General features: G+C 41.9%; 2 protein-coding genes across 10 annotated transcripts in view; both read right to left on the bottom strand.

Annotated features, from left to right (window-relative positions):
* The window catches only part of adgrg6 (adhesion G protein-coupled receptor G6), a 45,083-nt gene extending 36,632 nt beyond the window's left edge, over positions 1 to 8,451 (bottom strand). For all 9 annotated transcript variants that reach the window (XR_009811603.2, XR_009811604.2, XR_009811605.2 and 6 more), the window contains exons 1-2: positions 8,308 to 8,451; positions 4,931 to 4,995 (exon numbers count right to left, since the gene is read on the bottom strand). Coding sequence is in view for 6 of the 9 variants with exons in the window: in XM_061929261.2 (XP_061785245.1) it covers positions 4,931 to 4,995; positions 8,308 to 8,309 (67 nt within the window). In the remaining 3 variants the exon portion in view is untranslated. The remainder of the gene's footprint in view (positions 1 to 4,930; positions 4,996 to 8,307) is intronic.
* A 178-nt stretch (positions 8,452 to 8,629) lies between these two features.
* Positions 8,630 to 27,747, bottom strand: part of vta1 (vesicle (multivesicular body) trafficking 1) — a 37,655-nt gene continuing 18,537 nt past the window's right edge. The window contains exons 3-8 of the mRNA XM_061929894.1: positions 25,396 to 25,523; positions 24,345 to 24,420; positions 20,307 to 20,421; positions 10,156 to 10,386; positions 9,977 to 10,057; positions 8,630 to 9,583 (exon numbers count right to left, since the gene is read on the bottom strand). Coding sequence (XP_061785878.1) covers positions 9,441 to 9,583; positions 9,977 to 10,057; positions 10,156 to 10,386; positions 20,307 to 20,421; positions 24,345 to 24,420; positions 25,396 to 25,523 — 774 coding nt within the window. The 3' untranslated portion in view covers positions 8,630 to 9,440. The remainder of the gene's footprint in view (positions 9,584 to 9,976; positions 10,058 to 10,155; positions 10,387 to 20,306; positions 20,422 to 24,344; positions 24,421 to 25,395; positions 25,524 to 27,747) is intronic.

The following is a 27,747-nucleotide window of genomic DNA, read 5'->3' as shown; positions in this document are numbered from 1 at the left end:
GCCACACGCCCACACCATCAAAATGCCGAGGCAAACATTTCCAGATCAACACAGTATGAAAAAAATAGTGATTTTTTTAGTTGTGATTTCCTTTTCTGCATGAACGTTTTAAAGTAGCATATATTAATGCAGTATGAAGAAGAATGTTTTAATGTAGACATAGAATCATCATACTGCTGTGGTTATATGCATCAAGTGTTCAGTCAAGGCTAAGGCAAAAATATCGAGATATATATCGTGTATCGCGATATGGCCTTAAAATATCGCGATATTAAAAAAAGGCCATATCGCCCAGCCCTACTGTATAATAACCAAGCTATAGCAACATTGTTATTGTAAGAGCGAACATTGAGGAACTCTTTTTCTATCGTAGTAACACATCGGCGTGCTACTGTATTAGCCGTAAAAGCTAACTACGGCAAGAGATAAGCTAGCTTCTACAACAACACAAAACACATATCAGTTTGTAATGCACAACAATGCGATAGAACACCAATCTGTACTGACTGAAAAACATCAACAATCATATACAGTATCTGTGAAGTATTAGCCCATATTTCATGTTTTGTCTGTACACAGCTAACCAGAGCATATGCAGATAGTTGTACTACCCACGCATGACGTGCTGCCTGTATCATGATCAATATTCAAGTAACTTACTGGATGGACAGTTGTTCAGCTGGCCAGGGACATTTCCTGTTTATTTTGGGTAAGCAATCCATTTATGTCAAAATAGCTTGTCTCCAAGTTCCAGATTTATAGCGTCAAAATCGAAGTCAGACGTGTGTTGCAATGTAAACAAAATCAATATGCGGAACAAATCAGTCCCGGAAACGATTAAAATGATCAAAATACGGTAAACATATGTTACTACATTTTATATAGACTTGCAGTGTATATATAAAATGTTGCTGCAGGGTTTTGACGCTGTTTTAGAGGGCTTTAAAGGCTTCAACAGTGACTCCGATTAGCTGCGTTTTCGAAGCGTTTTTAATCATCTTTAAAACCCTAAAAAAAAACTGTGTATTCTTGTCTTTAATAATGATTGTGAACGGTAGGTAAAATTCCCCAAAAAGTGCAGTTCCCCTTTAATGCTAATAAGTTGTTTGTCTGAAAAACCTAACAACTCACCTCCAATTAATACCTTTTTAAATGTGTATGTGTTAAATTGTTGAATAGATTGTCACTTTTCATACTTCATCAAGGTTTTTTTGTTTAGTATGTTTCTTTAAGACTTCAAGGATTATTTATTGTATTAGTTAAGTATTTTTATTGTCGTAGCTATATTACCTGGTTCGTGTTCATCTGGATACGCTGTTTTTAATGTTTTTTTTTTTACTTTTTAACTTTGTTTAAAAAAAATATAAGTAATAAATAGCAATGCTTCTGTGGTAAAAGTGTAATTTCAATGTTATGTGCATTTATAAGAATAAAGAATAAAGGTCGTTAGAAAAATCCTTGTTTATTTAAACAATTTTCTCTAAAAGATGCATTGAGGCTTGAAAGTGTGTTTTATTCGATTACTTGATGAATTGAACAAATTAATCGACAGCCTACTCGATTACTAAAATATGGATAGCTGCAGCTCTAATTACAAAATGTATTACAATATTTGTTACACTTACTACAATATTTATTATACAGGGTGTCAATAAAGTCTCTTTCCAATGTTTAAAAAATATATTATAACAGAATACATTCAGTGTGCATCTTTATGTTAGAGCACGTACAGTATACAACTTTCATCACTATGAAAACTACTGTGACAAAAAGAGAGGTGAGATATTTGCTTCACTTATATGACTGGCAACATTTCAATTGTGCTTTATTTATGAAGGAGATCTCCTCTCAGTGAGGTTATTGTCTTTATGCTATATTGTGTAATTTAATCGTTAAATACAAGCGTCTCACACACACTCATAGTTCATTTAAGTGGAAAAAATGACACGCCACTTATAGTTTTAAGCCACATATCTCTCTTCTCCTACCAAAGGGTGCAAACTGGATGTGTAATATCCTCATTGAAGACGTGTGCTTGACCTCAGACCAACTGCACTCAGTGACGAAACATAAATATTGCACTTATTGCAACTATAGATTGCCGAACACTTATATTTTAAATGTGATACACTTACTTTACTTATCTGCTGCACTGACAAGATGCCTGCTCGGTGCGTGTTGGCGGGTGTTGTGAAACTGCCGCGTCAAAACTGGCGTGTGACGTCACGATTGACCTTTTTCTTTTACAGGGCGCACCAACCCACAAAATAATCTTTGTTGGGCACTTACTTATTAAAAATACTGGACAGGGTGCGTCCCTTGCAAGCTCAATACGGAACACATACTTTTGTTTCTAAATACGGGACGATTTCTCTTTCAAGGCAACCCTGTTTAAGTAGCATTCATGCTAAGGCGCCATTCACAAGTTCATGTTTCGCTTTAAGATGTTTATTTTAAACTTGATGTGCGCCGATGATAAGCAAGTTTGTCGCTGCAATACTAACTAATTACCTCAGTTGTATCTAAAGTTCCATTGAGGTTTACTTGGAAACGAAAGTGGGCACAGAGCACTTCGCTGTAACTATCACTGGTGTGGGACGTCACTACTGCCTGTGCATTGCAATGTGCGCTGCCTTCAGGCGCCGGTCAAAACATACTCTTTGAATAATCATCATTCATTTGTGGTAACGCGATATTTTTTTTGTATTAATCACATGCGTTAACACGTTAACATTGCCCTAATATATATACATACATACATATACATATGTGTATATATATATATATATATATATATATATATATATACACATGTTTGAAAATATATTACAAAGTCAGTTGATAAGATGTTTTAACCAAACTTGTGTTATTCAAATCAGTGTTTATTAAAGTTTGTGATCACATTCAAATGTTGTGTTTCAGGTATTCTATTCCATTCTATTGCCACTATTGATGAAGCTATGCTGGAGCAAACATGGCAAGAAATCAAGTACCGTCTTGATATGCTTCCTGCAACTACTGGTGCCCATACAGAGGTGTGTTAAATGATGTAAAAAAAAAAAAAAAAAAACTTTGACAACCACTGATTACATTAGACTTAATCTAGTTAACAAATAGTGTAGAAGCATTTAAGTCCCATCTTAAAACTCATTTGTATACGCTAGCCTTTAAATAGACCCCCCTTTTAGACCAGTTGATCTGCCATCTCTTTTTCTGCTCTGCCCCCCTCTCCTGCGTGGAGAGGTTATTAGGTGACCACAGATGAAGCGCTAGCTGTTCAAAGTCGGAACCCGGGGTGGACCACTCATCTGTGCATCAGTTAGGGACGTCTCTGCGCTGCTGACTTATCTTCACTCAAGATGATCCCCTGCTGGCCCCACTATGGACTGAACTCCCATACTATTAACTAGATCCACTCGACGTCCATTGCACCGGTCGCCCAGGGAGGGGGGTCCCCACATCTGCGGTCCCCTCCAAGGTTTCTCATTGTATCCCATTGGATTGAGTTTTTTCTTGCCCTGATGTGGGATCTGAGCTGAGGATGTCGTTGTGGCTTGTGTAGCCCTTTGAGACTAATTGTCCAGTCATGGTTATTAAAACTTGAACATTTTCTGTTAAGGGAACACTTAATAACGAAAAATTATATTAATCTGCGACGAATCGCAATTAACTTTCAGTTTACGATGAACAAACTGTGATTAATTGCGATTAAATATTTAAATTGTTTGACAGCCCTAATTACTACAAGTACAACCCTATTTATTATGTTTATTACTATATTAAATTAATTACAATATTACTACATTTATTACAACATTACATTCATACATTGCAACATAAAGATTATTACAATATTTATTATGACACTTGTAACAATGTGTATTACGTTTAATACTATATTGGCAACACTACATTGGCCCTAGTGTGTGAATGTGAGTGTGAATGTTGTCTGTCTATCTGTGTTGGCCAAGGGACAAGCAATAGAAAATGGATGGATGGATGGACTATACTACATTTATTACAATATTCTTACTTTATCACAATATTTATTATGTTTATTACAATAGTTATTACTACACTATTACAATATGTATTTATATTACATGTATTACCTAATTTACATTTATCACTACATTTATTACAATACTTATTATACCATTTTGAAGAAGCATTAAAATCACTCGTTTTACACACACACACACACACACACACACAAACTACTGTGTGTGGGTGGGGGGAGAGGTAAACACTAATAGTAATTAACTGTGTGTACCTGAAATGACAACACGTTTGTCTTTTGCTGCAAGCTATCTAAATGCTAATGTGTGTGACTAACACACACAAACACAGGTGTGCACGCACAAACACACGCACACACACACACACACACACACAAATAATCCTAATGATTTACTGCAGCCTAGAACATGAGGAGACAAGGAATAAGAAAGTTGTAGAGTGACAAGAAGCAAAGAAATAGTGATGATGATGTATCAATCAAAATATGGAGGCATGGGCATACAAGCAGATGGGGGTGGGGCTTAACCCCACCCCCCCACCCTCACCCCCCCACAGGAAGTGACATGATGTGTTCTTTCCATCAAGGACACACAATGCACTGTGTGTGTGTGTGTGTGTGTGTGTGTGTGTGTGTGTGTGTGTGTGTGTGTGTGTGTGTGTGTGTGTGTGTGTGTGTGTGTGAGAGTGGTTAGGACTGCTGGGAAGTTTATGAGCATACTTGGCTTTAGGCTGCTGGAAGACTATGGAAAACACACACACACGCGTGTGCACACACACACACACGCACACAAACACATTATTGTCTTAAAGGAACACACACACAAGCAATGATGAATTCTGATGAGGATGAAAACCAGCAGGTGAGGTCACATGATGGGAGGTGTCACATAACAAGGGCGCAGGTACTTACCGTGTGTGTGAAGTCCCGCCCAGAGCAGGAAGACCATCACCACGACACCCCTACGACACGCCGCCCTGGTTAAGAGGGGAACAGTTAGGTGAGGTCACACTATGTCGGGGGCGGAGCTCGGCTTCATGAATATTAATGAGTGGTAGCAATAATGTCATACAGCTGCTGACATTCAAATTAAAGTGTGTCTTTGTCATGTTGGCTTAAACCCACACAAAGACGACCATTCATGTGTGTGATGCCTCAGTGTGGGTGTGGCCTTCTGGATACATGCCACGCCCCCAAAACATCCAACTTCCTATCTCCTTCCAGCGACGTCCACATGCTAATGTTGACAAGTGTTAGCCTGGAGACAGATACATCAACATGCTAACGTAGCTACTAGCTTGCCTGGTGACAAATACATCAACATGCTAACGTTGGTAAGTGTTGGCCCGGTGACGGAACATGCTAATCTAGCTGCCTGCTACCCTGACGACTGACAACAAGCCCAGTGGCGTATACATGTTGATGCTAACATTGCTAACTACTCGCCAGGTACATCAACATGCTAACTGATGCTAGCTAAGTAGCCTACTAAAACCAGTATGAAGAAAGCCTTAACTAAGCCTGACATCTAACTGATGAATCAGGTATACTTAAAAAAGTTTAAGTACCACTGATAGTCACATTACCCTCTGCATTTGACCCATCCTCTTGTTCCACTACCCTGGGAGGTGAGGGGAGCAGTGAGCAGCAGCGGTGGCTGCACTCGGGACTCATTTGGTGATTTAACCCCCAATTCCAACCCTTGATGCTGAGTAGGTAATGGGTCCCATTTTCATAGTCTTTGGTATGACTCGGCCGGGGTTTGAACTCACGACCTACCGATCTCAGGGCGGGTACTCTAACCACAAGGCCACTGAGCAAGTTTTGTATTTTAATTGTTTAAATTAACATTTTATTTCTTTGGCTCCTTTATTTGACTCCTTATCTCCAATTCCAAATCAGCCAAATGTCCAGAAGGTTTACATGTCGCCATCCTTTCGTACTTCCATGGCTCATACATTTTTTTTGTACTCCCATTGATGTGTTTGAGGTCAAGAGAGTCCTAAAACAAGTGGATCCTGGTAAATCTGCTGGTCCTGACAAACTTGAGCCCTTCTTTTTGAGGTCAGCCGTGGATTTTTTTGCAGAACCTCTTATTTCTTGTCCAGTAATGACCTTCCTAACATTTGGAAATCTGCCTATGTTTTACCTTTGTCAAAAGGAGGAGATCCCACAGCTGTTAATAACTATAGACCCATCTCTAAGTTATGTGTCCTAGCTAACGTTCTTGAAAATGTTGTTAGTAGACAACTTAAAGAATTCTTAGACCCCTATGGTCGGCTTTCTTCAACACCAATCAGGTTTTAGAAAGCGGCATAGCACCATAACCGCTGCTATCAAAGCTTTGAATGACATTATTGAGGCATTGGTTTGTAAAAAATATTGTGCAGCTCTATTTATTGACCTGTCAAAAGCATTTGACACGGTGGACCATATCATTCTGGCAGACAGACTGCACAGGATTGGCCTATCTCAGCAGGCTGTAAAGTGGTTAACTAATTATCTGTCCGATAGAACCCAATGCGTCCAGTTTGCTGGGTCCCCTTCGTGTTTTCTCCCTGTATTGAATGGTGTTCCGCAAGGTTTCATATTAGGTCCATTGTTGTTTTCCATTCATGTAAATAATCTCTGTGATAATGTGTCGGATGCTGCAATGAATTTATGCAGATGACGCGGTCATATATTGTTCATCCCCCGCTGTTGTGCCAACCTTTGAGCACCTGCAGTCAGCTTTTAATGTTGTTCAATCCCAGCTGACTCGGCTGAGATTAGTACTTAATGCACACACATCTAAAATCTGGTCTTATTTTCAAATGGAAAACGGTTGCCATTGAACATTCCAAAAATATCAAATACTCATAAGGTTAAACTTGAAATGGTCACAACATATAAGTACTTGGGGATTGCTACTGATGAGAACTTGTCTTGTAAATCACACACATAAAAACCTTTTTTTTTTTTTAGAAACAAATCCTGTTTTCCCTACAAGTTAGAAAATGCTTGATCCTGACCACTTTCATGCCTTTGCTAGATTTTGGACACTTACTTTTTTACACTTATTTAAAAACATTGCCTTATATTTTATTACTGGTTGTGTCAACCTTGTCCACCATTTCACTTTGTACACAACGGCGAACTGTTCGCACATCTTCTCGATGGTTGTGTTTTATATATAAATCACTTATGGGTCTGGTTCCCACCTATTTGTGTTCCTTTATGTCTACAGTCTCCAATCGCTACAGCTTAAGGTCACAGGACATCCTTAGAATGTTTGTTCCTGGAGCCAACACAAATCTTGGAAAAAAGCCTTCAGATATGCTGCTCCTTGGTCATGGAATAATTTACAAAAGGGTCTGAGGTTACCTGAGCTGATCACTTTGGGGGATTTATTTTTACCTATTGCGTGTTTTCATGTTATTGTTGTAAGTCATTTATATTTTTAATTGCCGTGTGTGACTGCTGCTCTTTTTGTTGTTATATTTGTTTCTGTAACTTTGGTTTTGCTGCCCTCTTGGCTTGGTCACTCTTTGAATCTCAGTGAGTTTTACCTGCTTCCATAAAGGATATTGATTGATTGATTGATTGATTGATTGATTGATTGATTCAAAGCATTAGCATGTAGAAATGCGTTAAACATATATATTTTTTTCCATTGTGAAAAAGACTGAACACGGTGAGAAACAACGGTTATAAAAGTTTGGTGGGTGTGAGACGGTGAAAGGCAGGTTGGCGCTGCCAGAGGTGGTTACACAACATGCACACTGACCACACTTCTTGAACTTTCTAGAACAACAAATCCTGTTTGAGCGCCATGATGACGTCACAAAGAAACTAAATATGATGACATTGTTCATCCTATTAGATCTGGCACCACCTGTAGCGCATCTTTTGAATGACGCAATGGCGTCAATCAATCAATCAACAGTGACGTCAGCAACCTTAATTAACTCATTAATCACACTTTATCTGTCGCTCACTAATCACCAACTTAACTCGTGGCAAGTTGAAAGTGATGTCATCATCATCAGTTTTGGAAGCCAAACGTTACAATGACGTCACGTCGACCGAAATTTCGTGATAGAAAGTGAATATCATATATAATACCTAAAAGTGAATATCATACGTAACACATAAGTGCTTCGTGATAGAAAGTGAATATGATACATAATACATAAAAAACTTTTTTATATACCGAGGTAATAAATGTAATTAATTACGAACAAATCATTTCAGAGGAAAACACGCACGACTGAGCCTCAAAGAAAAAAGGTTGAGAAAAAGCAACTTACATTATTTAATGCAGCCTGCTGTCCTGCGTCAACATGTTACAGAAAAAAGATTGAAGTCTTCAGGAACTTTTTTCTTTTCTTCTGCAAAACTTTCCTCCTCCTCACGAGCACGTCTCATGAACGCGCCTCGCCAAGCGGGGAGTTTGGGGGGTGGGGGTGGGGGTGGGGGTGTTCTGACTGTGGAGTGTGTTTGATTCGCTGACTTCGACCGCCCGCCGGATTGCACAACCACACCTGTAGGCTTGTGTCGGTCACTTTATTGTGATGAAGCACTTTTGTCATTGCTGCCCAGCACAAATATCTTCCATAGAAAACTCTGCTGGAATGTGTCAGTTATATTCTTTATTTGCTTCTTGTTGGTGGACTTTAGCTGATGTGCTCCAGTTAGCACGACAGCACCCACATGTTCAAATAAAAAATAACTACATTTGAACAAAACTTTGAGTCATGTACTTACTACACATTTCCTGCAAATATAACATTTTATTGACATGGTTTTGAAAGATTGCATCAGATCTGTGACAGCAGTGAAAAGACATTGTTGATGCTACGCTAGCTTGTTATTAGGCGGGCATAGCAATGTTGTTAGCATTTAGCTTAGCGTTATTGTTCATTATACATGCGGCGTGAAATCCCCCACACATCTGTAAGGGCAGTGCTGGCGCAGGTATGGCTGCTTTAAATCAACACAACCCAAACCTAAATTATAACCAAAATTATTTTTTTCAAGCAAAAGAAAAACGCGCCCCCTGTTGAGCCTTGTTTATTTGGTAAAGTTTGTAAAAGGGAGCCCCGATGACAGGGAAATAAAGACAGGTTGTCGTCACATGATCACTGTGGGTGCAACAAAACACTTTGCCTGTACACTCTTGTGCACGCTGGCTCCAGCGTGATTAGCATGTCATGTTCACACAGCACATCTTTGATAACCAAACTTACCAAAGAATGGCAGCACAGACACACTGGTGGCCATTGTTACAGTCTGCTGTGTGTGTGTGTGTGTGTGTGTGTGTGTGTGTGTGTGTGTGTGTGTGTGTGTGTCTTTGTGTGTGTGTGTGTGCGCGCGCGCATGTGCGTGTGTATGAAGATAGTGTAGATAGAGCACTGGCGACTGGAGGAGGACAAAGGCATCATTATTTGCCTGTGGTGAGCAGCTTGAGGGCCTTCTGGAGGTTCTGGATGGCGGTGGACACATCTTCGTACTGAAGGGCACTGCCTGCATACTTGCAGTACTTTTGTGCCAAGGTGAAGTCTTCTGGAGACAGATGAACATCACCTGCACACATGGACGTACACATATATCTTCATCATACACGTACACATGTGCACACACACTTGTAGGCGTGACTGACGTGTCAGGGATAAAGATATGCTGGTGAAGAGGAGAAGTGACAAAATATGGAGTTGGTTAGACCTGCAACCACTGGGATGTGAGTCGCTGGCAGTGTGTCGCTGCTTGTGGCGGAAATTGGGCCAGGAAACCGGAGAATAGCGGCATGAGGTTTGTTAGAACATGCAAAATGCCGCTGTGGTCAACCACCACTTCACTACTTGACCATGGCGTCCACCACGTAATGACACGTTAAACACCAACATGTTCAACTTTGACAAAAAGCTCATTTTCTTTTTACAGGCATGCATGTTTGTGGGTGTGTGTGTGTATGTTTACCGTGGTGCTGGGTGGTGTTGAGCAGGGAGGGCGGGTCGACAGTTGGCGCAGCTCGAGACATTGGTACTGGTTTGACTGCGTCTGCCACGTCACAGAACACAAGGCAGAGACGTAAACACCATGCTAAGCTAAGCTAGCTTCCACAAAGAAACACTTAACAAGGTCACAACCACTCTTACCTGAAGGAGGCGGCAGCTCAGCTGGGGTGTTAGCAGGGGCGTGCGCACCAGGGGGGATATGGATGTTATTGTAGTTGGCGGAGTTGGGGGCGGATGGTCCTAATTCTGGACCAGCAGCAAAGCCGAAGTCCGGGGCCGAAACCTCACTAAAATTCTGGTTCTGAGAGGAAGCTCCCCCGCGGAATGAGCCGCCCTGTGAAAAGGTCTGACCTGAGAAACCTTCATCTCCGTCTGAAGGGCAGCGAGGGGACAAAAGACGTCAGTAAAAAACGAGATCACTGTGGATGGACACACACACACACCCGCACGCACACACACCTCACAGAAGTGAAATATCTCAACAATCATTGACCAACAGAATTGAATGTTGAGACCCTGTCACTTTTATTTACTTTCACACATTTCTAACGTCATCCAACATGACACGCACACACACACACACACACACACACACACGCACACACACGCACACAAAAACACACACCTCACAGAAGTGAAGTATCTCAACAATCATTGACCAACAGAATTGAATGTTGAGACTCTGTCACTTTTATTTACTTTCACACGTTTCTAATTTCATCCAACATGATGCTGGTGACACATGCACTCACACAGACACACACAGGTGAGAGGCAGCAGAAGACTCTTGAAGAAGATGATGCACATGAAATGTGATAGGACACAAGCCTGTAGAGCAATGCTGTTGATTGATGGATCACATGAAGAGAAGGAGAAGAAGGAGAAAAAGAAGGAAGAAGAGGAAGGGGAGAAGAAGAAGAAAGTGGGCTCAGTAGCTTCATGTTAATATTATTGGTATTTGTATTGCAATAATGTTCATTGTCATTTCTGTGTTATTAATAACTACTTCACTAACTGCTTCTTTGCTATCATTTTCTATCATATTTGTACATATATTGTATTTGCTGATGTTTTTCTGTTGTTGTCTCTCTGTCTTATCCCCCTCGTCCCCGCAATTTCTCCCCGTCTTCTTTTTATACTTCTTCCTATCCCTTCCTGCTCTGGTTCGGCTGTGCTTGTGCAAAAAAACATTAAATACATCCATTTAATAAAGTCCAATACAAATAAGGCAACAAAAGAAGTATCCCAATACAATATTTTGTAAAGCAATTCTGTACAGCAGATATGGGCATCTACAGCAACACTATGATTTGCCTAAGTGGTTGGACAACATGTTAATAAATAAAAATAAAAACTTAATGACAAAGTGTGATGAAAAATTTAGTTGCATGAAGTGAAGAGGTTGTGCATGACAGGTGAGCGCGGAAGTGAGCGTAGAATGAACGCAACAGATGAGCGTGTTAGCGCGTAAGTGTACGTGACAGGTTGTAATGGACGCAGGGATCCATGTATTGCCAGTCACAATTAGCATGTGCTCAGATGTGAATACGAGCATATAATCCTATTATGTCATTAATTTATGAATCATTATAAGCTGTTACAGGCATATCAAATAATAATGGTAATATCAAAAATGTAAATTAATGGAATGTGGGAAAATAAAAGGCATTGTGTGATATCGGATGGGGGGAAACGGAAACTGATGTCAGACGCCACCTGGACCACCTGTTCGCCAGATCGTTTTGCTGCACAGCCACTCCTTGAATCATATCCTCACTCCTCACCTTTTTTGTAGATTTATTATTGGCCTGTGCATCTCGTATATGTAATATATTTTCTGTATAAACTTCAGGAGGTGAACTGCACATCGGGCTGCGGGGTTGAGTGTGTTGTGCAGGTGTTGTATTGACGGGTTACATGGACAGAAGAAGGGTGATATTTATCATGCGGGATTAATTTGTGTGTTATTAAAAATAAGCCAGATTGTGTTGTGGCTAATGGCCGTATGTCTTTTGTTTATTTATTGTTTAACACGTTCCCAGCTGAATATCACATCCTACCTGTGACTCCTTAATGTGTAGTGGCAACAACACCCGGAGAACATGGGTGCGTTTGTTACAAGGTAAAAGGTAAAGTGGGCTTAACAGATAAACGTTATAGTGTGTGTGTCATGTGAATGTTAAAGTGTGTGTGTCATGTGAACGTGGAAGTGTCTGACAGGTGAGCATGGGAGTGAGTGTGGAAGTGTGCGTGACAGGTGAGTGCGGAAGTATTCGTAATTTATTATTTTGGAGCGCCATTCAAGTATACAGTCGAGATCAAAAGTTTACATACACTTGTAAAGAACATAATGTCATGGCTGCCTTGAGTTTCCAATACTTTCTAGAACTCTTTTTTTTTTTTGTGATAAGAGTGATTGGAGCACATACTTGTTGGTCACAAAAAACATTCATGAAGTTTGGTTCTTTTATGAATTTATGGGTCTACTGAACATGTGACCAAATCTTCTGGGTCAAAAGTATACATACAGCAATGTTAATATTTGGTTACATGTCCCTTGGCAAGTTTCACTGCAATAAGATGCTTTTGGTAGCCATCCACAAGCTTTTGGTTGAATTTTTGACCACTCTTGACAAAATTGGTGCAGGTCAGCTAAATGTGTTGGTTTTCTGACATGGACTTGTTTCTTTAGCATTGTCCACACGTCAGGACTTGGGAAGGCCATTCTAAAACCTTAATTCTAGCCTGATTTAGCCATTCCTTTACCACTTCGACGTGTGTTTGGGGTCATTGTCCTGTTGGAACACCCACTGCGCCCAAGACCCAACCTCCGGGCTGATGATTTTAGGTTGTCCTGAAGAATTTGGAGGTAATCTTCCTTTTTCATTGTCCCATTTACTCCCTGTAAAGCACCAGTTCCATTGGCAGCAAAACAGGCACAGAGCATAATACTACCACCACCATGCTTGATGGTGGGCATGGTGTTCCTTGGATTAAAGGCCTCACCTTTTCTCCTCCAAACATATTTCTGGGTATTGTGGCCAAACAGTCCTACCGTCAAGCATGGTGGTGGTAGTATTATGCTCTGGGCCTATTTTGCTGCCAATTGAACTTGTCATGATCCGTGGTCCGAATCATGTTATGTTTAGTTATATTCTGTTAGTTTTGGACTCCCTCAGTTCCTGGTTGTGCACTTCCTTGTTTGAGTTTGTTACCATGGTGACGTATTATTTTCACCTGCCTCTGTTATTCGGGAAGCACACCTGTGCCTAATCAAGAGACACTATTTAAGCCTGCTTTTCTGTTCACTCGTGCTGGCTTCCATGTTTGCTGTATGCAACAGTCACGTTTGTTTATTCCTAGTCTTGATTCCTGATTCCGGTGCTAAGTAAGTTTTTGTTTTAGCTTCTCGTGCGAACGGCACGCTTTCCTTTTGTTTTGTTTTTGTCTGTTTGTATCCATTTACTATTTAAGTTAAATAAACCAAATCCTACCTGCACGCTTTCGTCCAGAGTGTCCGTATTGCATCGGAGGAACGTTCCCGCATATATATGCGACCCCCACGTGACAGTTGGAAGCCAGCAGACAGTTCCTTCGCCACGGCCTCCGAGGAGGTGGAAAAAGGTACGTGGAGGTTGTTAAAGGCGAGGGAGGACATCGCTACACTCCAGTACCGGACGCGTCAGCGAGGACGGAAGTCGCTTTGCTACCGGGACGCGCCGCTCCCTCAGACACCTCCTCCGGCACACAGCACGCCTCAAGCAGCCCACTCTTCCCCTCAGTTGTTTGGTAATCCTGTTACACATGCCAAACAATTTTTAGATTGGGCTGCAAGCCAAATGAACTCCAACTATGTCACTCCATCCACTTTGGATGACGTCACTCCGCCCACTTCTGTTGACGTCACTAAACCGGCGTACGGAGATGACATCACTCCGCCGGCGTCTTCAAGGGAAGTCACTGAGAAGAATTTTCTTTTTTTGCCTTCTATCTCCCTTGGTCAGCCACCTCCTAAAGACTTTATGCCAAAAATAAAGCATAATCAAAACAGTTTTTTGAACACTAGGTCTAGTAAATCCCAGTCACCTGATTTTTGGACTGCGCCCCTAAGGACTCAAGCCCCGCCCACGTCAGTGACCTTTTTCTCTCGTCCTCCCAAACAACCTCAGGAGGGGGATGGGAGAAGACTTTCTGGACAATTTAAAGGGGAGGAGTCTACCCCCGTCCTGACCTTCCGCCACCCACACTTAAAGACTGTTCCGGAGCACGTCTGGTATCCGCCCCTTGAGGGGGGGATGGGGCCGGGAGCTGTGCTGGTGGGGCTGCTCAGCTGCGCCCAGCCAGGCAGCAACCTCCATCCCGGCCGCCACCACCAGTCTTTCGGCCTCCCAAGCTGCAACCTCCGGCCCGTCCTTCACCACCAGTCCGTCGGCATGCCAAGCCGCAACCCCCAGGTAGACCACCTCCGCCATGCTCATGGCTAACATCATCTCCGGTGGGCTTGCAGACGCCACCATCATCTCCGGTGGGCTTGCAGATGCCACCATCATCTCCGGTGAGATTGCAGACGCCACCATCATCTCCGGTGGGCTTGCAGACGCCACCATCATCTCCGGTGGGCTTGCAGACGCCACCATCATCTCCGGTGGGCTTGCAGACGCCACCATCATCTCCGGTGGGCTTGCAGACGCCACCATCATATCCGGTGGGCTTGCAGATGCCACGATCTCCAGTTCCTGTTCCTGCTCCTCGGCTAGCACCAGCGCCATGGCTAGCGCTAGCACCTGCGCCACGGCTAGCTCCACGCCCTGCGCCAAGGCTAGCACCAGCACCAAGGCTAGCACCTACGCCACGGCTAGCTCCACGCCCTGCTCCGAGGCTAGCAACATGCCTAGCAGCACTACGCCAAGTTCCTCCAGTCGCAGCTCCACGCCAAGTGTCGCCAGTCGCAGCTCCACGCCGCCAAGTGCCGCCAGTCGCAGCTCCACGCCGCCAAGTTCCGCCAGTCGCAGCTCCGCGACGCCAAGACCAAGACCCTCCATGCCAAGACCAAGACCCTCCATGCCAAGACCAAGACCCTCCATGCCAAGACCAAGACCCGCCATGCCAAGACCAAGACCCGCCATGCCAAGACCAAGACCCGCCACGCCAAGCTTCACCGCCTGACGCGCCACGCCAAGCTTCGCCCCCTGACGCGCCACGCCAAGCTTCGCCGCCTGTACCTGCACCACGCCAAGCTTCACCGCCTGCACCTGCACCACGCCAAGCTTCGCCGCCTGGACCTGCGTCCACGTCTGACTCGTCTGCAGCTGCGTCCACGCCTGACTCGTCTGCTGCTGCGTCCACGCCTGACTCGTCTACAGCTGCGTCCACGCCTGACTCGTCTGCAGCTGCGTCCACGCCTGACTCGTCTGCAGCTGCGTCCACGCCTGACTCGTCTGCAGCTGCGTCCACGCCTGACTCGTCTGCAGCTGCGTCCACGCCTGACTTGTCTGCAGCTGCGTCCACGCCTGACTCGTCTGCTGCGTCCACGCCTGACTCGTCGTCTGCGTCCAAACCTGCCACGACGATGACGACGCCGCCGTCGCGCCCACCTCCCCGTCGACCACGGATGTGGCCGCTCCCTGGTCGTCCGCCTCGCCAAGTGCGCCCACCTCCCTGTCGGCCACGATTGTGGCCATTGCCGGGTCGCCCGCCTCGCCTGCTACAGCGGCGTTCCACTCGCCACCGCCACTTGACTTGTGCTTGGTGGATTCGGGGACATTTGGCCTGGCGACCCACCGCCAAGTCCTCCCTCCGCCCTCCCGTGACTTTTGACCCTGCTTGGTTTTTGTCTTTTTTTTGGGACATCTGGGATCTGTCCTTAAGAGGGGGTTCTGTCATGATCCGTGGTCCGGATCATGTTTAGTTTACCGTATTTTCCGCACTATAAGGCGCACCTAAAAACCACAAATTTTCTCAAAAGCTAACAGTGCGCCTTATAACCCGGTGCGCTTTATTACGATTAATTTTCATAAAGTTTCGATCTCGCAACTTCGGTAAACAGCCGCCATCTTTTTTCCCGGTAGAACAGGAAGCGCTTCTTCTTCTACGCAAGCAACCGCCAAGGAAAGCACCCGCCCCCATAGAACAGGAAGCGCTTTAAGCAACCACCCGCCCCCGGAAGAAGAAGAAAAAACGCGCGGATATCACCGTACGTTTCATTTCCTGTTTACATCTGTAAAGACCACAAAATGGCTCCTACAAAGGACAAGGATCCGGTTCATAAAAAGACGCAATCTCTCCATCCGCACACGGATTACTACCGTATTTCACAGCAACTGATATTCCTGTAACCGCACTGTGGAACGGGAGCACGTACGGTGAATATTCGCACCACAGGGAATGAGAAGTCATCCTTCACTGTGGTTCTAGCTTGCCATGCTAACTTCCACTCATGGTGATATTCAAAAGGAAGACCTTGCCAAAAGAGACCTTTCCAGCCGGCGTCATCATAAAAGCTAACTCGAAGGGATGGATGGATGAAGAAAAGATGAGCGAGTGGTTAAGGGAAGTTTACGCGAAGAGGCCGGGTGGCTTTTTTCACACAGCTCCGAAGGCGAACACACCTTCACTAAGACGGGCAGATAGCGCCGGTCGACATACGCCAACATCTGCCAGTGGATCGTAAATGCCTGGGCAGATAGTTTCGGTCACAACTGTGGTCCGAGCTTTCCGGAAGGCAGGATTCACAGAACTGCTGCACAACAACAGCGACACTGAATCCGATGACTTCGACGAGGCGGAGCCGGCCATTTTTGGATCCCACGCTTGCGCAACTTTTCAATTCGGACACCGAAGACGAAGAATTCGAAGGATTTACGAATGAAGAATAACTTCAGAAGGTGAGCGCTATGTTTATTTTGTGTGTTGTGACATTAACGTTCGAGCAACATTATGTTGCTATTTATTGCTCTACACCATTTTGAATTTTACTATGTTTGTGATTGCACATTTGCGTACATTTTGGGACAGAGTTGTTAGAACGCTGGTTTTCAATATATTATTAAAGTTTGACTGAACTATCTGACTGTTTTTTTGACATTCACTTTAGCGCAGCGTTTTTTTGACATTCACTTTAGCGCAGCGTAGGCGCGGCTTATAGTCCGGGGCGGCTTATTGGTGGACAAAATTATGAAATATGTAATTCATAGAAGGTGCGGCTAATAATCCGGTGCGCCTTATAGTGCGGAAAATACGGTAGTTATGTTCTGTTAGTTTTGGACTCCCTCAGTTCCTGGTTGTGCACTTCCTTGTTTGAGTTTGTTACCATGGTTACGTATTATTTTCACCTGCCTCTGTTATTCGGGAAGCACACCTGTGCCTAATCAAGAGACACTATTTAAGCCTGCTTTTCTGTTCACTCGTGCTGGCTTCCATGTTTGCTGTATGCAACAGTCACGTTTGTTTATTCCTGGTCTTGATTCCTGATTCCTGATTCCGGTGCTAAGTAAGTTTTTGTTTTAGCTTCTCGTGCGAACGGCACACTTTCCTTTTGTTTTGTTTTTGTCTGTTTGTATCCATTTACTATTTAAGTTAAATAAACCAAATCCTACCTGCACGCTTTCGTCCGGAGTGTTCGTGTTGCATTGGAGGAACGTTCCTGCATAAATATGCGACCCCCACGTGACAGAACTAGTACTTTACAGAGAGTAAATGGGACAATGAAAAAGGAGGATTACCTCCAAATTCTTCAGGACAACCTAAAATCATCAGCCCGGAGATCTTGGGCGCAGTTGGGTGTTCCAACAAGGCAATGACCCCAAACACACGTCAAAAGTGTTAAAGGAAAGGCAAAATCAGGCTAGAATTAAGGTTTTAGAATGGCCCTCCCAACGTCCTGACTTAAACGTGTGGACAATGCTAAAGAAACAAGTCCATGTCAGAAAACCAACACATTTAGCTGACCTGCACCAATTTTGTCAAGAGTGGTCAAAAATTCAACCAGAAGCTTGCCAGAACCTTGTGGATGGCTACCAAAAGCGCCTTATTGCAGTGAAACTTGCCAAGGGACATGTAACCAAATATTAACATTGCTGTATGTATACTTTTGACCCAGCAGATTTGGTCACAATTTTAGTAGACCCATAATAAATTCATAAAAGAACCAAACTTCATGAATGTTTTTTGTGACCAACAAGTATGTGCTCCAATCACTCTATCACAAAAAAATAAGAGTTGTAAAAAGTATTGGAAACTCAAGGCAGCCATGACATTATGTTCTTTACAAGTGTATGTAAACTTTTGATCGCAACTGTATATGACGTGTGTGTATGTGTCATATTCTGTTATGCAAGTTTATTACAGGGGTCATATTATGATTTTTTTTCTCTGCAATTAAAACACTTCCTTGTGGTCTACATAACATGTAATGGTGGTTCTTTGGTCAAATTTTTTATACATTATATTTTACAGACCATCAAGTTGCTTTCTGACCGTCTCTTCAGAATGTGCCGTTTTGTGAGCGGTCCTATTTACTACGTGCCTTGACTTTGTCTTTGCTTTGTCAGCCATGCAGTAGTTTTTAGCGCTCCCATATGGAGTCTACGGACAGATATATTATGTATTATTACTTTGAACTGTTTTATATTTTAATTTTTATCCTGTAAAGCAGTGGTCCCCAACCACCGGGCCGCGGCCCGATACCGGTCCGTGGATCGATTGGTACCGGTCCGCACAAGAATTTTTTTTTTTTTTTTTTTTTTTTTTAATTAAATCAACATAAAAAACACAAGACACAATTACAATTAGTGCACCATACCAAAAAACCTCCCTCTCCCACTCATTCACACTCATTCGCACAAAAGGGTTGTTTCTTTCTGTTATTAATATTTCTGGTTCCTACATTATATATCAATATAGATCAATACAGTCTGCAGGGATACAGTCCGTAAGCACACATGATTGTATTTTTTTATGACAAAAAAATAAATAAATAAAATAAATAAAAATACATCCCCCCCGTCCGTGGGACACATTTTCAAAAAGGTTGGGGACCACTGCCGTAAAGCGTCTCTGAGTACACTGAAAAGCGCTATACCAAATCAAATGTATTATTATTATTATCATTATTATTATTATATAAGTTAGAATTATACGCTACTTTGTATTAGCAAAAGCAACAGCGTCGGATGCATGTGCATGTTTGAGCCCTTTACAACAAGCGACAAAGAAGCTTATTGACTACAATGGCAGACTAACGCAAATACCTTTGGGTACATTTTCTACTATATATAAAAATGTCCTCTGATTTCACAGGACAGAGCTAATTAAAAATGGCTCATTTGGAGAAAGTATAAAGGAAAGCAAGATTATTTTATAAATATCTCAGCAATGCATCCATGGTTAAATTAAAATTTTTGGGGGCTAATGGGGATTCCAAATACACAAAAACAGGTACTTAGGTAAGAACAGTTGGTTTTGCATAATAGGTCCCCTTTAAGTGGATTTATATCACACCATCTTGGCAACCAGATGATAGACACAAGGTCCAGCAGCAACAACTGCATCATGTACTGGTTAATACAAGTACAGTGTGTGATTGACATGTGGACATCCTTGTGTGAATAAACCACCATGCTGTCACCAATGCATGCTGGGATTAAAACATGCACTTAGTGTGTGTGTGTTGAGTGTGCACACGTGCAGAGCCTAGGGCTCTCACGGGTGATGTCATGGCTGGTTTGTGTGTCTATGTGTATTTGTGTGTGCGTGCGTGTGAAGTGGGCGGGGTCCTGCAGATGGTCTTAATTTTTTGCTGCTGTGTCGTCCCGCGAGGACTTTGAGGCAATGTGAAGGCGAGTGAAAAAAAAAAAAAAATAAAGAGTGAAAACCTAAAGTACGTCCAGATGTACAACATGGAGTCACTCTTCTAGAACATTGCAGCAGTCTGACCACGGCATGCTGAAGGGCAGTGTGACACCACATGCCTCGTTAGCTCTGTTAGGCTCGTTAGCCGCAATCATCAATCAGAAACTAATTGGCTGATTTATTTCCTAGGAAAAAGAAAGTTGTGAAAAGTGACCAGTGTAAAAATGACATAGGGTTGATTGAGCGTCTGGGCAGTCGCTCACAAGAAGAGAAAAAGTTAGTAAAAGACTGAGTACACCTTCCAGGTGAAAGTGTGGTTGATGAAGGCAGCAGTCAAATAAAAGAACAAGGAAAAACAATCACATCTAATCTCTTTTCCTGTTAGCATTCACAACCTCACAACATACATGCTCAAGCGTGTTCCTCATATCAGCATGTCCCACCTGCTTCCTCCTCCAGGTTCATGCCGATTGGCCCAGCCTGAGGTGTCTCGCCACTCTTCAGACAGTTATGGATGTATGTGGCCTTCCAGCGGGCGTACTTCCTGTGCTGGATGTTCTAATGAAACCGGGATACATCCATTAACTCTTTACATTTCTTACCACTTCAGAAATTCGTGTTTCACATGCTAACCGTAACCGTGACAACTAGCTAACGCTCATCATACAAGATGTATGTATGGATCAGTGTGATGGACCTTGAAAGGTATAAAGTTTTACTCTTGCTTGGATCAGTCCGAAGTTTGGACTGATAAGGAGTTGTTAGGATGTTGACTAATATGTTGTCCTGTAATGTTTAGACTCAAGGTACTGTTAGAATGAGGACTAGTATATTGTACCTAGGGATGGGCGATATGGCCTAAAATCCATATAGCGATATATATTGCAGCCTTCTGCCATAACGATATATCTCATCATATATTATTTGACATGTACATGATCATTTAACAATTTCAAAACAGGATACCAAAGCTTCTAATTTTGATGCTGACTTATGTGCTAAGATATTGCACAATTTCTGGTTGTATTATTTTGTCAGAACTATTATTTATATATTGTATATATAACTGATAATATCTCGTTACTTTTTACGATAACTTGGTTTTATCTACACTTCTGTTTAAATGTAATAAACACCTATTCTTCTGTTGTTTGATACTTTACATTAGCTTTGGGTGGAACTACAAATTGTGGTATCGATCCAATACCAGGTAATTACAGGGGCAGTATCATTCATACCAATGCTGATACTGAGACTTTAAATTTTCAAGATCATTGATTGAGTCAATGTTTGATCACAATCATATTCAGACAAACACAGAATGGCAGTGTAACAATATCTATAAAATATAACAATTATTTCTTATTATTGGCTCTGATTTAAATCCTTAGTTTTTTTGCCCTTAAAGCCCTTCTGTGTCAGGGACTTATTTTCTCAGTTTGTAAATCATAACAAAAATATTTTTCAAAAACAAAAGTTTCGATTTAACCACTGTAGTATTAACCATATAATGACAGGTATTGGACTTGGTATTGTTAGTGTCGATATTTGTATCAGTCCGCTCACCTTTGTTAACCTTTAAGAGCTCTTGCTTGCGGTTAGTGGTTAGCTTTTCCTCCTAAGGTATGTAGTGTAGAGCTCAACCGATATGTTTTTTTCAGGGCCGATAATGATTATTAGTCGTCAAGGAGGTTGATAACCGATATTTGGAGCCGATATTCACTTGGAGTAAAAGCTATTTAAAGGGGACTGCACATTTTTTTTGAATTTTGCCTTTCGTTCACAATCATTATGAGACATGTTGATAGATAGATTTTTTTTAATGCATTCTTACTTGTAAATAAAACTCCGCTTACAGCGGAGCCAATGGGAACTCCTTTATTTCACCCATAAAATCCAATAAATTAACATTCAAAAACCACCAACAATACTCCATTTACATTTTGTGATATGAATATTGATCAAGTATTAGTGATATTGTTATTATAAGCGCTACTGCAGAAAAACTACCTATAGCGGCGCTGTGATCACTCCCGTGTGTCACTATGTGTACATCATCGAGTGGTCTGATGCTTCCTCGCGTCCTTGCTCCCTGTAAGTTTATTCTAGATCATAAATCATGCATCTCACCTGGACAGAAGACGTCTGAGTACGTATTGACAAGTTGGTACACTTTGACAGCCATTTAGAACCCGAAACTGGACAGAACCACACGAAAAGACGCTTGGTCCCCCCTCCCCCAACAGAACATCCCAGCAGTCGGCATCCTAATGACAGCAGACGTTGCACAGTAAGTGATGTTTGATTATGTTTGTTGGCTCTCATTAGGTCTGCATAGTGAGTAATAATAATCGGTGAAGAAGAAAACAAAAAGCAAACGTGATGCGTTTTTTAAATTAATGCGGCGCGTATGCTTAAATACGTAAATATTAAATGTTATTATAAATGTGTCTGTTACTACATTACATTTATATTTACATCATTTGTATAAAATCTCAATAGAGGTGTTTGGATGTTTATTTAAGGGCTTTATAGATGGAATTGTGGCTCCTATAGGCTCCATTGTAAACCAAGTGGTGATCGCATGTACCGTATTTATTATTTAGAAAGTAAAAAAGAAATAACATCCATTGTCATGTCTCTCATATTGATTGTAAACAATAGGCGACATTCCAAAAAAAGTGCAGTTCCCTTTTAAACATGAATAGTATACAGCTGGACAGGGCTTTAATTTAAGTAGCTTCGTAAGCGCTGCAAATGGGAAAATCACATGCAGGGCAAACGAGCGAATGCTTGAGCAGTGTTTATAACTATCTACTTGACAATTTTCTTTATTTTTTATAATTAATACTGGTATCATATGTGTATATATTGTATCTGCTGACGTAGTTATCGTGTAGTTGAAAAAAAAACATAACAACAACAACAACAACAACAAAAAGACTTACAGATTAAAAGAGGCCAATACCGTTATACGTCAAAATGCCAAATATTGGCCCGGAAGATAATGTGTCGATCTCTCGTGTAGTGTAGCATGTTTAGCTATTCATCAGCCTTCAAGGATGATATATGTAAGAAACATAGTTTATTTTCCACTAGGGAGGTGAGGATGCTGACTTAGAAGTGACTCTGCACTGTGAAGAGACATTAACCACTATCAAGAATCCTACAGTGTGTTGAAAACTCGTTCGTTCGCTTGTCTCTGTCAAATTTGCTGGACACAGCTGAAATCCATCAACATGTACTTAACAATATAATGATAGTATTAAAAGCTCTATTGTTGGTCAATATGTATGTCGCGCAACACTAATTGTGCTATAATGTTTGGACTCATGGGACCATTGGATTAGGACTAGTATTTTGTACCACCAATAACAGGTCTTAGAAAACACACATTTCTGGGTTAAGTGTGTAAAAGTTCTGAGTGGTTATGGCAGGGTGAGGTTGGCATTGGACAGAATGGAGTGTTGGCGCTGCTAGAAGATAAGGCCAAGGTACAATGGCTTGGTGGCTTATTGTGAACTTTTGGCCTGTTTGTTTAGCCTCAGCACCACACTAATCATCCTTTAGATCACAAAAATAACACTGTGCTAATAGAGCAGCAAGGAAAATAACTGTGACGCACTGAGAACTTATTAGATTTCAATAAAAATGTACAAAGAGATACTGTCTTATTGGATTGTGTGTACACATTTTTATAGTCCTTTTTCTACCACTGGAATTTCTACCAATTCCCTAATATTTGATAAATCGGTGGTGAAAAAAGTTATGGAAAACATGCCCAAACAAAATGGTGAAGAGTTGAAAAAACATAAGCAATATTATAAGAAAAACAGTCAGGTCAGTAGGTTGCAACAGCCGACTGCAGCAACAGAGGACTCTGCAAGTTTGTTATACGTAGCAACATACAGGAAGCAGTAAATTAGTGCATCAAAGGTAAATCAAATGTTTACTATGTAGTTATACTTTGTATAAGCTGCAATAGTAGTCTGCAACACATTTGTAGCTACTCAACAGGCTGATATTAAGACTAAATCAATCAGATGTGTTCGTGCAGTCGTCTCAACACTGACATTTATGGATTATGTATTATTTACAAATGAACTGTATCATAAGAACTCACCTGACCCTCAGCCTTCTCTTGGAAAATGTATTTTTGGCCAAAAAGGCATAACAGTTTTTTTTGTTTTAGAATTACATTGTATGTAATTACCAAATACCTTTGTATTTTACTTTCACTTCGGTAAAAATAGAATAGTTTTTTTTGTATGTCATCAATGTGGAAATATACTCTTAGCATGGCGTTAACCTAATCTGAATGGATGATCTAATTTTTGAGATGAGGTGTGAAAACGCAAACCACACAGATTACCATGAAGTTTTTTCATGAAGTTTTGGTGGAAAAGGGGCGTAGGGTGTGTCTCCATTTCATCTTCTCAAATGAATGCTGTAGTATCAAGAGAATGAAAAGAAGACCTCACCTCGTCTGATAACTCTCCAAAGACAGACAGGACATCCAGCAGCAGACTAGCAGTGTAGAAAGACTTGATCATGTTCCTGCACGTGACACAAACAAGCTGCTTGAGGAACATGTAACACCTTAAGTGACATTCCAGCGTCTTTATATAAGTGGGGGATGTTTATGAGCAGTAAAACTCCAGTTGGAGAGCAGACAAAAATCAAATGTGTCCTTGTTTACCTTGTGCTTCTGGACATGGAAGTAGGAACATGTGGACAAGACATAATGAGACCTGCATTCAATGTTCTACAAAAGTGAGTCTCCACAAGGAGCAGCACACACTTGAATCTGAAGCAAATGTACATTTGCCATTGTTTACTATAAGTATAGATTGAAGATTTTATTAGATATTATATCTATTAAGTTGAATTGTATAAATTATATATATATACAAACTTTTTTCACCAGGTATCACCTCAAAAAAACACTTGGCTCTCCAAGTACCCCCATAATGACCCAACATTAAAATACAGTCGCGGGGTAGGCCTAAATATTCACTAAAAACCAGGCATAGGTTTTATTTAACCAGTATGTTTATATTTTTGGCCACTCTAGCATTACACACAGTTTGAACAGTTACACTATGCTTGAATATTTAGTTAAGTTATTCTTTGTTGTACCACTGGATGGAGCCTGCGCACTACTTATATAAGCAGAACATGTTTCCTTGTGAAGAAACAGGGCATAAAGACTTCCTTGTTGGCTTCAACAAGCTGGAGAAAATTTCTTGTTTGGTTATTTTGCTACTTGTTTGTGTTGGTGTAACATGTGTGACTTGTGTCTTGTAAACACACACACAGCCACTTCCAATCATTTCAAATACGCGCTCAGCAGCTATCAACCCAGCGAGCAAGGCTGCATCCACCACAGCAGCTTTGATTTCCATGATGGCGGACGAAGAATGCTGAGAATGTTGGCTGCAAGCAGGTGCTCAGTCCCCAGATGGCGATATAAATAAAGTGCAGGATCCAGCACACGTAAAAATCCACAAAGTTGAAACACTAAAAACTTACTTGTGGAATCGTCCAGCTCGGTCCTCGTTGTCAGCATACAAGAACATCTTTAAGGCGTAGTTTTCTATGTGCGCGTTGCCAACCACCTCCTGACTGATGGAGTCATTGTCACTCAACTCCTTCTTCATCTGGCAAACACACAAGTACACACGTAAACCATCACATACAACGCAAATACAATGATATAACTTAAACAAACACAAGTACACACATGTAAACTACCACATACACACTGATAAACAAAAACACATTTTGAAAACCAAGGGTTCAAGATGGTAGTCAGCAGTCATTACTGTTCACTTCCTGTTCTTTGCCAGTCACATGTTGGCTTTTCTCTGCATTGATGTGCTCTCTCCAAGACGCTTCAAGTTTCCAATAAAAACACTTGAGCAAACATTCTGGTTCCATGCAGCAGGTAGACCCTGAAAGGCCTGAATAGAACCACTGTTCACTAACCTAATCTGTGTGTGCGTGTGTGTGTGTACTGGATGGAGAATGGAGGTAGTAAGAAAGAAGAAAATAGGCTGTGTCTAATATGGGTCGAATAAAGAGTAGCAAAAGTTTAGGATACAAATAACAATGTCTTAAAAGTATGTAATGTAAGATTCATCATTAGTACTGAACACATCATCATTAGTACTGAACACATTGTCTGCGTCTGTAATAATACTTTACAACACAAAGAGCGATGGTGGGCCACTACTACTGGCTTTGTGACCAATTAGCAAGAGTAGCTCATGCTAGGTGACCTAGTATTATAATGCTACAAGAAAACATGCCGCCCCCACTGCTGGTGTGGCTGTCATTAACATTTGAACATGGAACAAGAAGGATGATGATGAAGACAGTGATTTGAAATGTAAAAAAAGAGAAGCAGGTCCCACAGGGCAGACATATCACTGCTGGTGATTTCACATCCTGACACAAGCAGCGGTTTTCCAGCAACCAGTCAGCACACAAAATAGAATTAATGAGGAGGACCTGCTGCTGTGTCGTCTTCTGCATCACAACCTGGAGGCCATTTCCTCATTTTCACACATACATGAAAGAAGCTCATTAACTTCCTTTTCACACTTCTACCTCAACACAACCTTCACAGCATGTCACATGTCTCACTACCGGAGCACCACATCACAAGATCACAACACCACTTCAACATGACCACAACACAACATGAGGACAACACAACATTAAGACACCGCAACTAGGGCTGCAACAATTACTTGATTAGATTCGTTATTTGATTAAAAAAACGGGGGTTAGAGAATAGCTTTTTTTTTAAATTACTGCACTTAAAAAAAAATAATATTGATTTTAAGTACAACCGTCTAAGAGCAGAAATACAATACAGTTAGAGGGGGGGTCATCCGAATCGAAGCTGCTGCCATCAGGGCGCTGCTCCGTAAACCATCATACAGCAAGGAGGTAAGCGACGGAGGCATGGGTTGGGGGTATGTGTGTGTATCTGTCCATGGGTGCGTGTTATGTCTGTAGGCTTGAAGGTCGCTCCGCCCGGTGTTCAAGGCATTTTTTTACTGTATTGGTGTTGCTGGGGTGTTTATAGCACAGCCTTGCTAAGGCCGAGGGGGTCGATTTGTAAATAAAGATTGTTGTTGGTCTGGGAGAGCAAACATTCCAATGATTTGTCAGCTCGAATTGTCCATACTAGTTATCAAATTGATCATAATTTCGCATTGCAGAGTAGAAAGATTCTCCAAGATGTTATCCAATTTGCAAGTCGATTCTGAGATCGTCAAAGTCTGGGTGCTCACAGCTCTGCCCATCCAATCCATCGCGATGAGCAGCCTTTGGCTACTTGAACAGCTGCCATCGTCTTCTGAATTTGTTAATAGACCAGAGCAACGCTCAATACAAATTCAATCAGCAGATGCTCTGTTATCCCAGTTTTAGATAGATATCTCAAATGTCTACAACAGAAAGAACTGCTAGGTGCATGAATTGCCACTTCTTCTAAGAGTCCCTCATGTATCCAGCAGCAAACCATTGCAAAGTAGAAAGATACTCCAAGATGTTATCCAATTTGCGAGTCATTTCTGAGATTGACAAAGTCTGGGTGCTCACAGCTCTGCCCATACAATCCATCGCGATGGGCAGCCTTTGGCTAATTGAACGGCAGCCATCATCTTCTGAATTTGTTAATAGACCAGAGCAATGCTCAATTCAATCAGCAGATGCCCTGTTATCATAGTTCTAAATAGATAGATATCTCCTCCCGTCTTGCTCTCTTTGTCTTGTATGGCAAATGAGTTTTTTTCCCTTGGACTCAGTCTGGACCCCCTCCCGAGGGTCCAGCCTTTGACTGATATTTTTTTTACTCTTCCCCCCTTCCCC

This window comes from Nerophis lumbriciformis, linkage group LG34 (assembly GCF_033978685.3).
Source record: "Nerophis lumbriciformis linkage group LG34, RoL_Nlum_v2.1, whole genome shotgun sequence".
Classification (NCBI taxonomy): Eukaryota; Metazoa; Chordata; class Actinopteri; order Syngnathiformes; family Syngnathidae; genus Nerophis; species Nerophis lumbriciformis.
This window is presented reverse-complemented; position numbering and strand designations above follow the sequence as displayed.